General features: G+C 42.0%; 1 protein-coding gene across 6 annotated transcripts in view; it reads left to right on the top strand.

Moving 5' to 3' along the window:
- The window catches only part of PRDM1 (PR/SET domain 1), a 65,914-nt gene extending 53,540 nt beyond the window's left edge, over positions 1-12,374 (top strand). For 5 of the 6 annotated variants that reach the window (XM_071741238.1, XM_071741239.1, XM_071741237.1 and 2 more), the window contains exons 5-7: positions 7,154-8,262; positions 8,574-8,702; positions 9,122-12,374. In XM_071741238.1, coding sequence (XP_071597339.1) covers positions 7,154-8,262; positions 8,574-8,702; positions 9,122-9,697 — 1,814 coding nt within the window. In that variant the 3' untranslated portion in view covers positions 9,698-12,374. The remainder of the gene's footprint in view (positions 1-7,153; positions 8,263-8,573; positions 8,703-9,121) is intronic. The other variant, XM_071741240.1, reaches the window with a different exon arrangement.
- Positions 12,375-13,492: the final 1,118 nt, after the last annotated feature.

Genomic DNA, 13,492 nt, shown 5'->3' with positions numbered 1-13,492 from the left:
ATCTGTTTACTTGTTTTTTAAGCTCAGTGTATTCTGTCCCCATTTCTTGGCTGTGTATCATAGCTTTCATTTTCTGTTAAAAAGTAATAGCACTGGTAGCAGGGGGAGAGGCATTTACAGGACTTTAGCTCTGTGTTCCTCTGTGGTTTCTGACCATTTCTAGCCTCAGCACTTTACTCATAGCTTAATCACTGCCCATCACCTCACCCAGAGCCTCTTGAAGAGAGAGAGAGATTCTTTCTGACTTCTCCTTCAATGCTCAGGCTACCTTTCCTCCTGCTACCTGCTTTGAGGTAGAGCACAGCATTCTTTTGTCCTTCTGCCAGTGCCTGCACCAAAATCTAAAGGGAAAACTGCAAGCATTTTTTTAAAATAAAGCAGACTATTTGCTGTTATTTGGCAACAAATAATGGGTTTTAAAATATCAGCATTACTTTGGGGATTATTAGAGCAAAAATGTAACCCTACATACGGAAAATAATGTCAGGCATTCATAATAATCAAAAGTACACCTCTCCTCCATGGATGTTGTTCTTTAAACAGTTTTTGGTCATTCCCTACCAGGTGTACAAATTATAGAAGAAAATTTGCTTTCTCTTAGTTGCAGAAGAAAGAAAGGGAGGGGAGGTCCTGTGCTGCAATATTTCCTATTCAAAACATATCTCACTGGTTCTGTCATCTTTGCACATGTCATTTCACCAGTCACTGGGTGGTTTTACTTCCTGATACAGTGAATTGTTGGCTTGTCAGTTGGACCTGCAGGTGGGATAAGACAAGAATATTAAGGGTGCCCATGGATGGGGAGTTTGCAAAGATCCATCGAGATGCATTTGGCCACTACCTAGGAGGATACACAAGTGCAACCTCAGTTTCTTGCATTTGCAGGCATCTTAGGTTGCCTTGCAGAAGCTGTGAGGAATGCATTTGTGAAGTGTCAACTAATTGCCTGATTATTCTTAGTCAGGTCAAAACTGGGGATATCTGGACATGTGCAGAATAATCCATTCTAGTAAAAGTGGGCTAAACATGTGGATTTTAGGAGATGGGGTCTTGAGCAACAATTGTATAGTTCAGCCTTAACATTCAAAAGGCCAGTTTCCAGACACTGAGATCAAAATATCCCTTCTTCTTTTTAAATATAATTCCATTGAAACCATTTAGAAATTTTGTGTTAGCCTCCTCCACCTAAAGAAAACAACAGTTCAGAAAAATTATTTGAAAAAAATCTCACTTTCTTAATCTTTTCACTCATCTTTGTAACAAAAAGCCTAAAGCCTGCAGTTCAGTCAGAGGCCCTACAGGTACAGTAAAGATTGAGATTTTCTAAAGTTTCAGTGCCCTTTTTTGAAAAATAGGGAAAAAAAATCCAGAAGTTTCCCAAGTATGCTAATTTGCTGAAGGCCCTGTAGCAAGAATGCGAGCCCAGATGTTTTTTCCACTGTTAGTCCTGAAATCAGTTGAATTTGAAGTGAATGTCAGCACTCTTCAGTTTTCTTCTTCCTATTCCTTCCAGGCCACTTCTTCCAGTTAAATCTAAAATTAGTGAGCACCCACTGCCTCTCCAGCCCTTCTCCAGCCTCTCTCCAGTGCAAACCTGGCCAAGGTGCCCTCACACTGCTTTTGTCTGTGAATGAAGTACAGAAGGCTTGTCCCCAAATCACTGACATCCTGCTGCAGACATAGGGCTTTGCCCCACCAAAAGTCTTGCTCGGGGGGATCCCCCTCACTGCTCACAGCCTTCTCCAGTCCAATGGCTTGCCAGTCATTTGGTTTTTTTAAAGTGTCATGGCTTTCCTCAGAGGAGCATGCAAGCACCACTGCTCTCCCAGCTCCTGGTTTCCTCCTTCCTCTGAGGAAGAGGGAGGGAAAGTTGGGGTCTGGGTCCCACCACAGGCTGGAGTCCAGACTCTCTTCTGCTGGGACAGGCACCAGCACTGCCAGCCCCACCACCGTGTTGTGTTTGCACCCAGTTTCCCTCCCTCTACCAGCTCTCGGGTGTGCAGAGCATGCCGGTGCCCGCGGGAGGCTTTGGAAGAGCTGTGTCTTGGCTGGTTGCCCGGGCAGAGGAGAGGCCACCTGGGACACACACCTACGGAGAGCTTCCAGTCTTGCCAACTTAAAAATATAGGCAGCTGCTTTAGGTGCCTCAGGGGCTTGGGGATCACGGTCTTGGAGTTCAGCACCTCAGTTCCTCTTTAAGCACCTGAGTGGAATGGGCCTCCAGGGAAAAATGTATCAGAGAATTTCTCTGGTTTTATTTCCTGTAATTAGCGGCCTCAAAAATGAGAGAACTACCACTTTAGAGCATAAATATATTTACACATCCACATATAACATCTACTTGCCTCTGTAACAGCAAACTTTCAAATTAAAGGTAACTTCTCCAGCGTTAGTTCATTTGTGCCGTAGAAGGAAAGCATCCAGGTTCAAGACAGCAATTAGGCATGTACTTAGTTATGGGTTTAACCCTGTCCTCTGTGTTTTCTTCAATTGGGGCCTTTGACCCAGTCCTTCAGACGCTGAAGCACACACCTACCTTCACGGGCATGATTAGCTCCGCGTGGAACTACGTAACTTGGACTGGTTGTTGAAGTGCCTGCAAGGAGTTGCACAATAGTGGTGGAGGCAAGACTCCAGGATGTCCTAGCAGTAGAAACTCAGGCTTGTTTCAAACAATCCCCTTCTCTTTCCTGCCTGTTTTGAGGCCACTGATGTTGTTTTCTATCAAGATTTGAGATACCTACACTTCAGAGGGAACCTTTGTCTAGTCAATGGTTTTAAATACCAAGTGGCACAAGATTTCTATGTTCTGCTGGATAAAAAATCGGGTTTTGGTAGTTTGTTAGAGGTGCTTAACCTGAGTCAGCTGAGCCCTCAGGTTGTCTTTTAATCTCTGATGTTTTGTTTTTGGACTAGTGGACAGGCTGAGGATCCCACATAGTTTAGAATTTCATTCCTACCTCATTGTAGGATGATTCTTTTGGGATAGAGAGCAGAGAAGGTAACAGTTTTTTTAAAAAAATATTAAAAAAACCAAACCAAAACACAGAAAATTGCCTTGACTCAGGACATGGCTATTTGATGATAATGCTCATGTATTGCAATCATGTGATGCAACTTCCTGCTGCTCATGTCATGTTTTTCTCCTCAGTCAAGTATGGGCAGGTGGCATCTTTTGGTCAAACTTCAGAAAGAAGTTTGAATTAGAGAAAGACAGTTTGTGTATTTAGAAAGCATTTGGCAATCTCTTTGTTTCATTAACAGGTTTATGAGCTACCCTTTAGAAACTATGAAGATGGATTTTTTGTTGCTTTTTTTCTTAAATGTGATTTGTTCCCTTCTTGTTCCTGCTGGCCCGGACACACCAGCCGTTAGTTAAGCCCTGCCACCCACTTTCCCTTTTGCTTATGGGCAGTTTCACTTTCTGGTTTGATGCTTTTTTGTTTGGATTGAGAGAAAACATCTGTACTTGCTTAAAAAAAAAATGCCTCCTGGAATCTTCAAAAAGGCTCAGGAAAATTATTTTGAAATTATATGAAAGGTTGTCTTCATGAAACTAGAATTTGGGGGCTGAAGTTGACTTAATATTGAGAGTTACGTGAAGGCTCACTTAAAGATCTCTGAGCAAAATGTTTTCAAAGGCATGTCACCCTGCCTTGGACACATTTAGAAAACAGATGATCAAATTATATACTTCTAAATGTTGGTCTCCATTCTCATTTTGAGTGGAAACACTCTCTGTTTTGCCCACTTCACAACTTCGAGGTTCTCTTTCTGCTAGCAAAAAGGGTACTTAAATTTAGATCGAAAATGTGAATTGGCATAATTAAGCACCACCACTTGAAGTGTTCATTACCATCTCACTCCTGAAATTACTATTAAAATGACTGTGCACACAACCGTTATTCAAGTTTTTAGAAAAAACAGGTTATTGTTTTTATGAAGTCTTTCTCAGGCTTCAGCTCAGAACCCAAGAAATGAGAGCAGAGCCTACACCTATGCAGCAACACCCACATTGGAGTGACTTTCAGGTAGCCCCTCTGCTTAAGTATGTAAAAATAACAGGAGTTTTTGTCCCTTGTCCTCTTGCATGCGTTTACTAATCTCACATCCGAGCAAATAATCCACTCAGGAGTGGATCAGGCACTTAGAGAGAGGCATGATTTTTTTTCTTTATTTTTTTTCCTCCTCTCCCTTCAGATCAGTAACTTATAAATGCAACTGCACTGTTCTTATTTTGTTATGAACCTCTTTTCTGTGTGAGTCTGACCACGGGAACTAGACAGATCTTGGAAGAGTATGTGCCTATATTTATGGTATAGATAAATATGGGGGTGGGAGGGAGAAATGCATTTCAGGAGTGAGAGGGTGATCACTAAGATCTTAAATCTAAAATTACACATTAAAAGAAAAATCCATTTATAAGAAACACTTCTCTAACTTTGAAGGATGGCTCCTTTAAGAGCAACAAAAAAGGCTGTAAACCTCTCAGTCAGTTTCAGCCTGGTTTAAATTCACATTCAGGATAAAACAAGAATCTCTCCTTGGTTCTCTCCTTTTCTTATTTTACACAGTGCTAACACACTTATGTTTTGAGCTCTCCAATGCTCCTGAACATCCTTTGTGCTCAGGTAATAGGGGAAAAAGCCAGGAAGAGTTTTATGGACCAATGATAGCTGGCAAACCTGTCACAGTTGGACTTGAAAAATAATCTGGAAATATCGCAACTTTCTTGCAATATTGTCTACACATGGAAATTAGTAGGAGGGGAGGCTTTACTGGGAAAACTTTGAAAGTTGGAAAAGAGCAATTATCTTTAGTCTGTCAAGTGGGGATATGGGCCTGTTGCCCAAAAATGTTACATTCTCAGTGTGAGCTTCCTTTCTGTCACTCGCCAGCTTGCTCTGGCACATAAGGCACATACGTCCCCACCCTAATGTTTAACCCTGTGACAGTAGGAGCCGTTCCTCCAGCTGAAGCAGCCCTGGTTTCTCAGCAGCCTTGGTTTCTCTTCCAGCAGCACCAGAACTTCTCTTTCCTCTTCCCCTCCCCCTGTTTTTTGGTTGTTTGTTTTTGTTTTTTTTTTTAGAAGAGAAAAGTGTCAATTTAAACTTCCTGCCTGACAGACCCCACTGAGAAACTGATAAGGGCCTGATAAGGCCCTTATATTTATTTTTTCTACTTTGGGGCTTCACAAGTCCTGCTTCCCCCCCCCCCCCCGCCCAGCTTTCAATACTTCCCCGTCTCGATACTTCCCGGTGCTGATAGCGTCACCGGGAATGTTTGCTCTGAGAGGCTGGCGTGGTGACAGGCAGCTGATAAGATGTAGATAGTCTTATCCACCCTGCCATTGTGGACCTCTATGTTACACCCAAAAATCAGCGTGGACATTTAGAAAACGAGTTGCCAGTCCACGAGTACACAGCCAAAGAAAGTTGATTTTTAATTCCCAACAACACAGCATGCATTGCATTTATTTTTGAAACAGCTCTGCATTAAACTTTAACATCAAGAGAAATAATTGAGAAGGTATCTGCACACTTATGTGTGTACGTGCTTGCTGTACAACACGCCCTATGTTTTATCATAAATATTTTAATAGAACATAACTGTGCTCAATTGCACTTCACTGCAACTTGAAAATACACAAACTGCCCACATATTCCAAATGAAATTTGCTTGCTAATAATCTAATGCCGTTTGAAAAAGGATGCTACTGTAGAAGTGGGTTGCTGTGAGTAGGAGCGTGCTTTGAAAGCCTCTGTTTTCTTGGATACGTTTAATAAATGGCTGTTGCTTTGCCTTATAGGGTAATGTTGCCAAATGATAGATTCCATCAGGGTAGTGAATAGTGAAGCAAAGAATACGTGTTGAAAGCAGCATGATCATTGCCTCTTCCCTTCTTCCTCACAGTGCTGTGTTCATCTCGTCCTGCAAAAATCAGAAAAAAATGTTTCTCACCCCAGTTAGTGAAGTAAGAATAGTCAGCCACAAAAGTAGAAACAGTAGAAACCTGGCTAGAGGGCTGCAGTGCTTTTAACTCTTTTAACCTATCAGCCTTGACTTGTACCTCCTGATAGAAAACCTTGCACATAACTAACCACACACATGAAACCTTCTTGTTTTTCCCCTATAATAAAATATCTTACTAGTCATCATTTTAAGATTACATAACTACTAACTTTGGGAGATCAGATAAAAGTAGCCTTCTTTTTCTGTTGAAGACATCTTTCAGTGTACTGTATGTATTATATTATGTCCAGATAACAAGGTAGAACCTTCGAATACAAATAAACAGTGTATGCACTGAAATGAGTTGAATGGATGCTAGCTTCTACTTCCTTCTTTAAACACTTTTCTTTTTCCTTTTTTTTTTTCCTTTTTTTAAAGTACATTTCAACTTAGGCTGGAGCCAACCAGTCTTGCTTTCTTTTGCTTTGCTTCAGCATTTTTTTTATAAAGTACAGCTGTAAGCAGAGGAGTTTTGCATAGACTGAATGCCACAGAAATCTGCAGTAAATAGTCTGCTTTGTTGTAGATGTTCCTAAGCAGTATATTTAATGAGTAATGATCTGTTTACTGATGGAGAATACCTTCTCTTTGAAGAAGGCTTTCATCCTAGCCAGCCATGGTTTTTTTGGTACTGTAAGTAATTGAACTGGCTGGTGAAGTGACTGCTGTGGTTTGGCAAAAGCTGATTTGTCATGCCTTGTTATTTTACTGAGGAACATTTCTGGGAGCTTGTGTTCTGCATAGTCCTTCTGTTAAACTTGTATTGAGAACAAATGCTTGTTACAACATTTGTTAGAAAAACTGCTTCGATAGACATTCAGCAGCAAAGCTAGTCAAATTTAAGGGGAAAAAAAGGTGAAATCAGTTTGCAAAGTGGAGACTAGCATTCTGCAAATTAATCATCTTCTGGATCTGTATGTTCTGGCTGGTGTCCCTTAAATGAACAATACTTTTGTATTAATATTTATTACCAGCAGACATTTCTTCACACAGGAATTAGTTTTGTTGTGAGTTCAATGATTGCTCATCCCTGAGAGTGGCCCTTCCTTCCCACTAAACTTGCAGGAGTTAGATTGTGTTTTGAAAAGAGATAATGATGGTGGCCTGTCTAAATAATCATTACCTTGTCTCTGTATTTCAGCACAAACCCATGTTAATCCAAAGCAGCACAGCGCTGACAAAGATGACCTCTATCAGAAAAGCATCCCAAAGAAGGAGCACAGTGTGAAAGAAATCCTGAAAATGGAATCCAATCCTCCAAAAGGAAAAGATTTCTTCCAGACCAACATTTCACCAGTTACTCCAGAAAAAGACTTGGATGATTTGCGTAAGAACTATAGCCCGGAGAGGTGTTTCTTCCCTCGAGTTGTTTACCCGATCCGACCTCACATTCCAGAAGACTATTTGAAAGCTTCCTTAGCATATGGGATGGACAGACCCAGCTACATTACTCACTCACCCATCCAGACATCTACTACGTCGAGTCCTTCTGGGAGGAGCAGCCCAGACCAAAGTTTAAAAAGTTCAAGCCCTCACAGCAGTCCAGGGGTCACGGTTTCCCCTCTGGCACCTACTTCCCAAGAGCACAGAGAGCCATACTCTTACTTGAACGGATCGTATGGCTCAGAAGGATTGGGGTCTTATCCTGGATACGCACCCCCTGGCCACCTCCCCCCCACCTTCCTACCATCCTATAACCCCCACTACCCCAAATTCCTGTTACCTCCATTCAATATGAGCTGTAACAACCTGAGCGCTTTGAACAATATCAACAGCATCAACAATTTCAATCTCTTCCCAAGGATGTACCCTCTTTATGGCAACCTGCTCAGTGGAGGTAGCCTTTCCCACCACATGTTGAACCCCACCACGCTCCCCAGTTCGTTGCCCAGTGAAGGAGGCCGTCGACTGCTGCAGCCTGATCATCCAAGAGACTTCCTCATACCAGCACCTAACAGTGCCTTCTCTATCACGGGCGCTGCTGCCAGCATGAAGGACAAGCCATGCAGCCCCACCAGTGGGTCTCCCACGGCTGGTACAGCAGCCAGCTCAGAACACATAATGCAACCTAAACCTACCTCAGTGGTGTTGGCTGCCACCGGCGGTGAAGAAGCCATGAATCTCATTAAAAGTAAGAGGAATGTGACCGGTTACAAAACCCTCCCATACCCACTGAAGAAGCAGAACGGGAAGATCAAGTACGAGTGCAACGTCTGTTCCAAGACCTTTGGCCAGCTCTCCAACCTGAAGGTAGGCAGTGGAGAATAAGACTTGAGCCCTCTTGGAAGTCTCTGGGTTTTTCTCCCTGTAAGTTGTCTAGGAAGAATAGGAGCAGGCCTGCCTTGCTTCTTAGGCTGTTTATCAATCTGGGCTTAATACAGAACCTCCCAGCAAGAAAGCATGGTTGTAAAGGCAGGGTTTTAATATTGACACCACATAATTAACTAGATAACATTGTATTTTGGCAATGGGAGTCTTCCGCTAACATTAGGAAACATCTGAAAGTACTTTCTTTACAGTACTGGAAGCTGCAAATTGTTAATTGCTTTGTCTCTCCCTAGGTGCACCTCCGAGTACACAGTGGAGAGAGACCATTTAAATGCCAGACTTGCAATAAAGGCTTCACACAGCTGGCTCACCTCCAGAAGCACTATCTGGTACACACGGGAGAAAAACCCCACGAGTGTCAGGTATGTAGCACGCCAGAGAGACAACTTCCCCTGGAGGCCGAAGGGACAGCAGGGCTTGTGTAGGGCTTGCAGGGGGGGAGCTGTGGCACAAACCCTTGGCTGCTCAGGGCTGGAGTCACTGTCACAGCCGAAGTTTCCAGCCCTGGTGCAGCAGCATCTGTGAGACAGTAGGGTTGCCTTTAGTCTGCTAGAGCAAACATCTGCCTGATACAGTTTTGCCATCAGACATACTCGAAGTGCTGTTCAGCAATATTTAAATAAAAAAAAGGTGGGGATTTTTTTTTCTCCTTTGTGAGAACGTGCAAAGATAAAAAAAGCGGCTGCTTCATCCTGCTGTCTCCTCCTAGGTGGTGTCTGTAATTTAACTCATAAAATCCCCTCCCACTCATTCACTCTTTCTCTGCCACCCCCAACACCAGGTTTGTCACAAGCGGTTCAGCAGCACCAGCAATCTCAAAACCCACCTGCGGCTCCACTCTGGAGAGAAGCCTTACCAGTGCAAGCTCTGCCCAGCCAAATTCACACAGTTTGTGCACCTGAAGCTGCACAAGCGTCTCCACACCCGGGAACGTCCCCACAAATGCATCCACTGCCACAAGAGCTACATTCACCTCTGCAGCCTCCAGGTCCACCTGAAGGGCAACTGCCCCGTCGCCCCCGCCTCCAACCTCTCCATGGAGGACCTGAATCGGATCAACGAGGAGATCGAGAAGTTCGACATCAGTGACAATGCTGACAAGCTGGAAGAAATGGAGGACAATATCGACTTAACATCGATCGTGGAGAAGGATATACTGAACATGCTCAGGAGGGAAATGGAAGGAGCTAATCTGAAAGTGTCTCTACAGAGGAACCTGGGAAATGGACTTATCTCCTCAGGATGCAACCTTTACGAGTCGTCAGATATGTCAATTATGAAGTTGCCTCACGGTCACCCACTACCTCTGTTACCTGTAAAGGTCAAGCAAGAAACAGTTGAACCAATGGACCCTTAAGACTTTTTGGCAAAGTGATTTTTCTTTTTTATTTATGACTTGGCAAGTCAGGGTGCCTGTAGCAGTTGCTTGTACATAGTTTCAATGTTGCAAAGCAATCTTGGCTTACAGTAGTTTCCCTACGGTCTCCAGCTGAAAGAAGGAACTCCAAAGTTACTGTTTTCTCAGGGCATAAAAAGGGGCAAAGGACAGTGCGTTGCCTCGCCAGTTACTAAAAGACAATCATCTATCCATAATTATTTTTTCAATGATAGTACTTCATAATTTATTATGCAATTAATCATTCTAAAAGCAATAATTAGGAAAATGTTTACAATGACTGGAAAATTCATTGTAATTTTTACTTTAAATGTTTTTATTTTTTGTTTTATGGCCATTCTTTGTAGATATTTTTTTTCTGCACATCTGTTTTAAGAACCTAAGATTGGGGTTTCAGTAAATGTGTTTTATGTACCAATGTCTTTTAAACAAATGTGGTTTTTCGTATTGCCAAAGTTGGACATTTGACATGCAGAATCCTAGACCTGTTGGTTTGAAAAAAAAAAAAAGCTGTGTACTTTTATGTGCAAATCACCCCACTGGGAATTTAAAAGGAAAAAAACCCAAACCAAACCAAAATGCAGAGCAGCAGCAAGCAGGGAAGAAACTGCTACCCCTGCCTCTGTGATGATAAAAGAGAGATTCTACCTGCAGCTCTACCTGGAACAGATGTGGCACAGCAAACACCTACCTGCCGTGGACAATACCACAGGTCTTTAGAATAAACAGCTACAGCCCCACACATTGTCATGTAGCTTGATGACCAAAGGAATGCATCAGCTTGAAGTGGCTTTTCCAATACAAAAATCTCACATCCATTTGCTTTCAAAAGCAGTTGAAAAGCAAACACATAAATATTCTTAATATTCTGCCTAAAAGAAATTTTTTATGGCAGACTTCTTTCTTCTCTTTTTTTTTGGGGGGGTATTTCATGGTTTTTGTGGTTTTTTTGGCCAGAGCTTTCCAGGGATTTAAATAAATAAATAAATTGTCAGATTCCCTGAGAAAGAAGGGGTTCGGGTTTACTTGTATTTTCTTCTCCCACTTTGCCTGGGTAGAAGTGGGGAACAAAGTCCTTTCCTGGCACATAACATATTTTTTTTTTTTCCTTCCTGTACGATTCAGATTTTTCTCAGTATTTGTGTTTGTACATTTTGTGGTTAATTTAATTAAAGAAGAAAAGGGCATTGCAAAGTTGTTGAACAACAATTACCTCAGTGCTTGTGTCCAGTGGTGCAGACAATGCTGTTTTATCTAAATGCTTTGCTACTTTAGAGAAGAAACCAAAATGTGCACAGGGAAAGATAGAATGCACATCCTTTAATCTTTTTGTTTTGCTAAGCCCAAAGATGATACGGTGACGTTTGAGGTGTAGCAAAGAATACATGTATATTTATAGATATATTTATACCACTATACGATATATGTATATGTATATATATTTATACCACTTAAGTTGTGAGCCAAACCATGTAATAAAACCTATTTTTCATCGAAGTGTGAAAAGCAAATGTTATACAGTTTTACCTATTACCGATGACCTCAAAAACCAGAAGGTTGTACTAAAGGCATTTGTCACTTGCAAGTCAGCAGGCACAGCTGTCCAGGTGAAGCCTGCACTTGCAAACACCTTACGTGAGCCATGTCACCCACCTGTGGCATCTCAGCAGATTTGGTGGAAACGACCCTCTTTGCAGGACAGGGTGGGGTCCTCAGTCCCGGCAGCCTGGACTGGAAGGAGGGAAGGAGGCGGGTGGTCAGTGAACAAAGAGTCAGAAAATGTAACTGAAAGACCTTGAAAAGAAATCAAATAATATCCCGAGCGTGGCGTGTCCACAACACCTGGTGAAGGGCAGGATGGAACTGAGCTGGGGTGAGCCCCTCCTCTTCGTTTTTACCCTGCCAGTAGCGAGCTGGGCACTCAACTCGTGTAAATATAAGTAGCATTATTACACACCTCCCCTCCACATATCTTTTTATCTGGTTATGTTCTTCTGAATTTTAAAATAGCCCACTTCAGCAATACAGGATTTGGTGATTTTTTTTTTTTTTCCCAGCAAACAATTTTAATGCCTTCTGTTAAAAAAAAAAAAACAAAAAAACCAAAAAAACCAAAAAAAAGAGAAAACGATCCTGAAATACAAGTCTCTCAGCACAGCTTTCGAAGGACTGCAGTTCATTACATTTCCACTCCTGCAAATTGTGAGGCTGACATCTTTTAAATGTAGCAATAGTTCATAAATATAGTACTTACTTGTAGGATAAACCAAAGTATCACTACTCTGTCACTGGACACACACTTTTCCTATTATTTGCCTGTAGTGCTTTTCTTGTATTTGATACAAATTTTACAAGAATTTATACGCATCAGCTTTAAGAATTGTTACTTCTCTTTACTGTTTCCCCCCTTCCCTTAGAAGTTTTACATGTGAATGTAGCAACAATCAACAGTGTTTTGGGGTTTGTTTTTTTTTTGTTTTTTTTTTTTTTTGTCTCTCTTAAGAAAGACTCTGACCAAAGTTAACAGGCTTTTTACTTTGCTAGAACAACAAACTATCATATGTTTACGTATTGGTTTACATCATTATTTATGTGCAAATTGTCAAATGTAAATTAAATATAAGTGTTCATTACTTTACTGATGCTTCTCTTGTCTTCAATCTCTCCGCACGGCCCGCGTGGGCAGCCTCCTCGCAGGCAGCTTCCCCTCCCAGCCGCAGGCACGCGCGACGCCGAGGGCGATGATGTCTCCAACAATGCCGACTTCTGCCTTTGTGGGCTCTTGATTTTTCCACGTCTGAAAGTCACAAACAGCAATGCCCGAGCCTCTTTTTCTCAAGTATGGCACTCTCTTCAGTTTCAGCCAATACCTTTAAAAAAAAAACGTAAAACAAAGAAAGGAATTTGAAAAAAATTTATGAAGAATTTTCAGCGTTTCGTTGGAAAGCCTCGAATGCTATCTTCCCCGCAGATACATGACCAGGGTTCTCGTTTACATTTTTCCAAATGATTGTCATTTCTGGCCTGAAACCCTAACCACTGGGACCACAATGACACACTCAAAATGTCAGCGTGAGACCACTTAGTCCTGTATCAGCGTGGTGGGAACTGCATTCAAAACAAATGTGCATCTGTTTTCACTGCTCACAAACGAGACGCGAATGCAAACTAAATCCAGGAGAAGGTCAAGTGTCCATCCTCCCCTCCCCGCACAGCCTCAGCCAAAAAGTAACAGGCCAGGATGCCCCCTGAAAAGCTAATTCAACATTTGCTACTTCCATCATCTACTGTGAGATCTAAACCAGAGAGGCCATGTGCTGCCCTGCCCTACCTGAATGCTAAAGAAATAATGTTCCTGCTCATATTGAGACACTCAGCGCCGTATGATGTTTTAAAAGTATTTCACTGTCCTCTTAAAAAATTCATTTAAACATCTGTCTCAAGAATTTGAAATACTGCCAGCACCGAACTGTGGAGTTAAGAAAACCAGAGCACGGTTGTCATAAACGTGCCAAAGGCAGCATGTTATATTCCTATATTCGACGGAGCTATTGCTGTAATAATTTAAAAAAAAAAAAAAAAAAACAACCATAGGATAACCATTACCACCATAAATCATACTTCATTACTTGGCAAAGCGTTACGTTGTGCTGGAGAGTTATGTCCTGGGGACACTTGTAAGCTTTAGAAGATGTTTAATAAAACACATTACATAAAAAGACAATGCACGTTATAGATCTCAGCCTCGCGAGGCTG

This window comes from Heliangelus exortis, chromosome 3 (genome assembly GCF_036169615.1).
Source record: "Heliangelus exortis chromosome 3, bHelExo1.hap1, whole genome shotgun sequence".
NCBI lineage: Eukaryota > Metazoa > Chordata > Aves > Apodiformes > Trochilidae > Heliangelus > Heliangelus exortis.
Note: the sequence above shows the minus strand (reverse complement) of the source record. Positions and strands in the feature narration are given on the sequence as shown.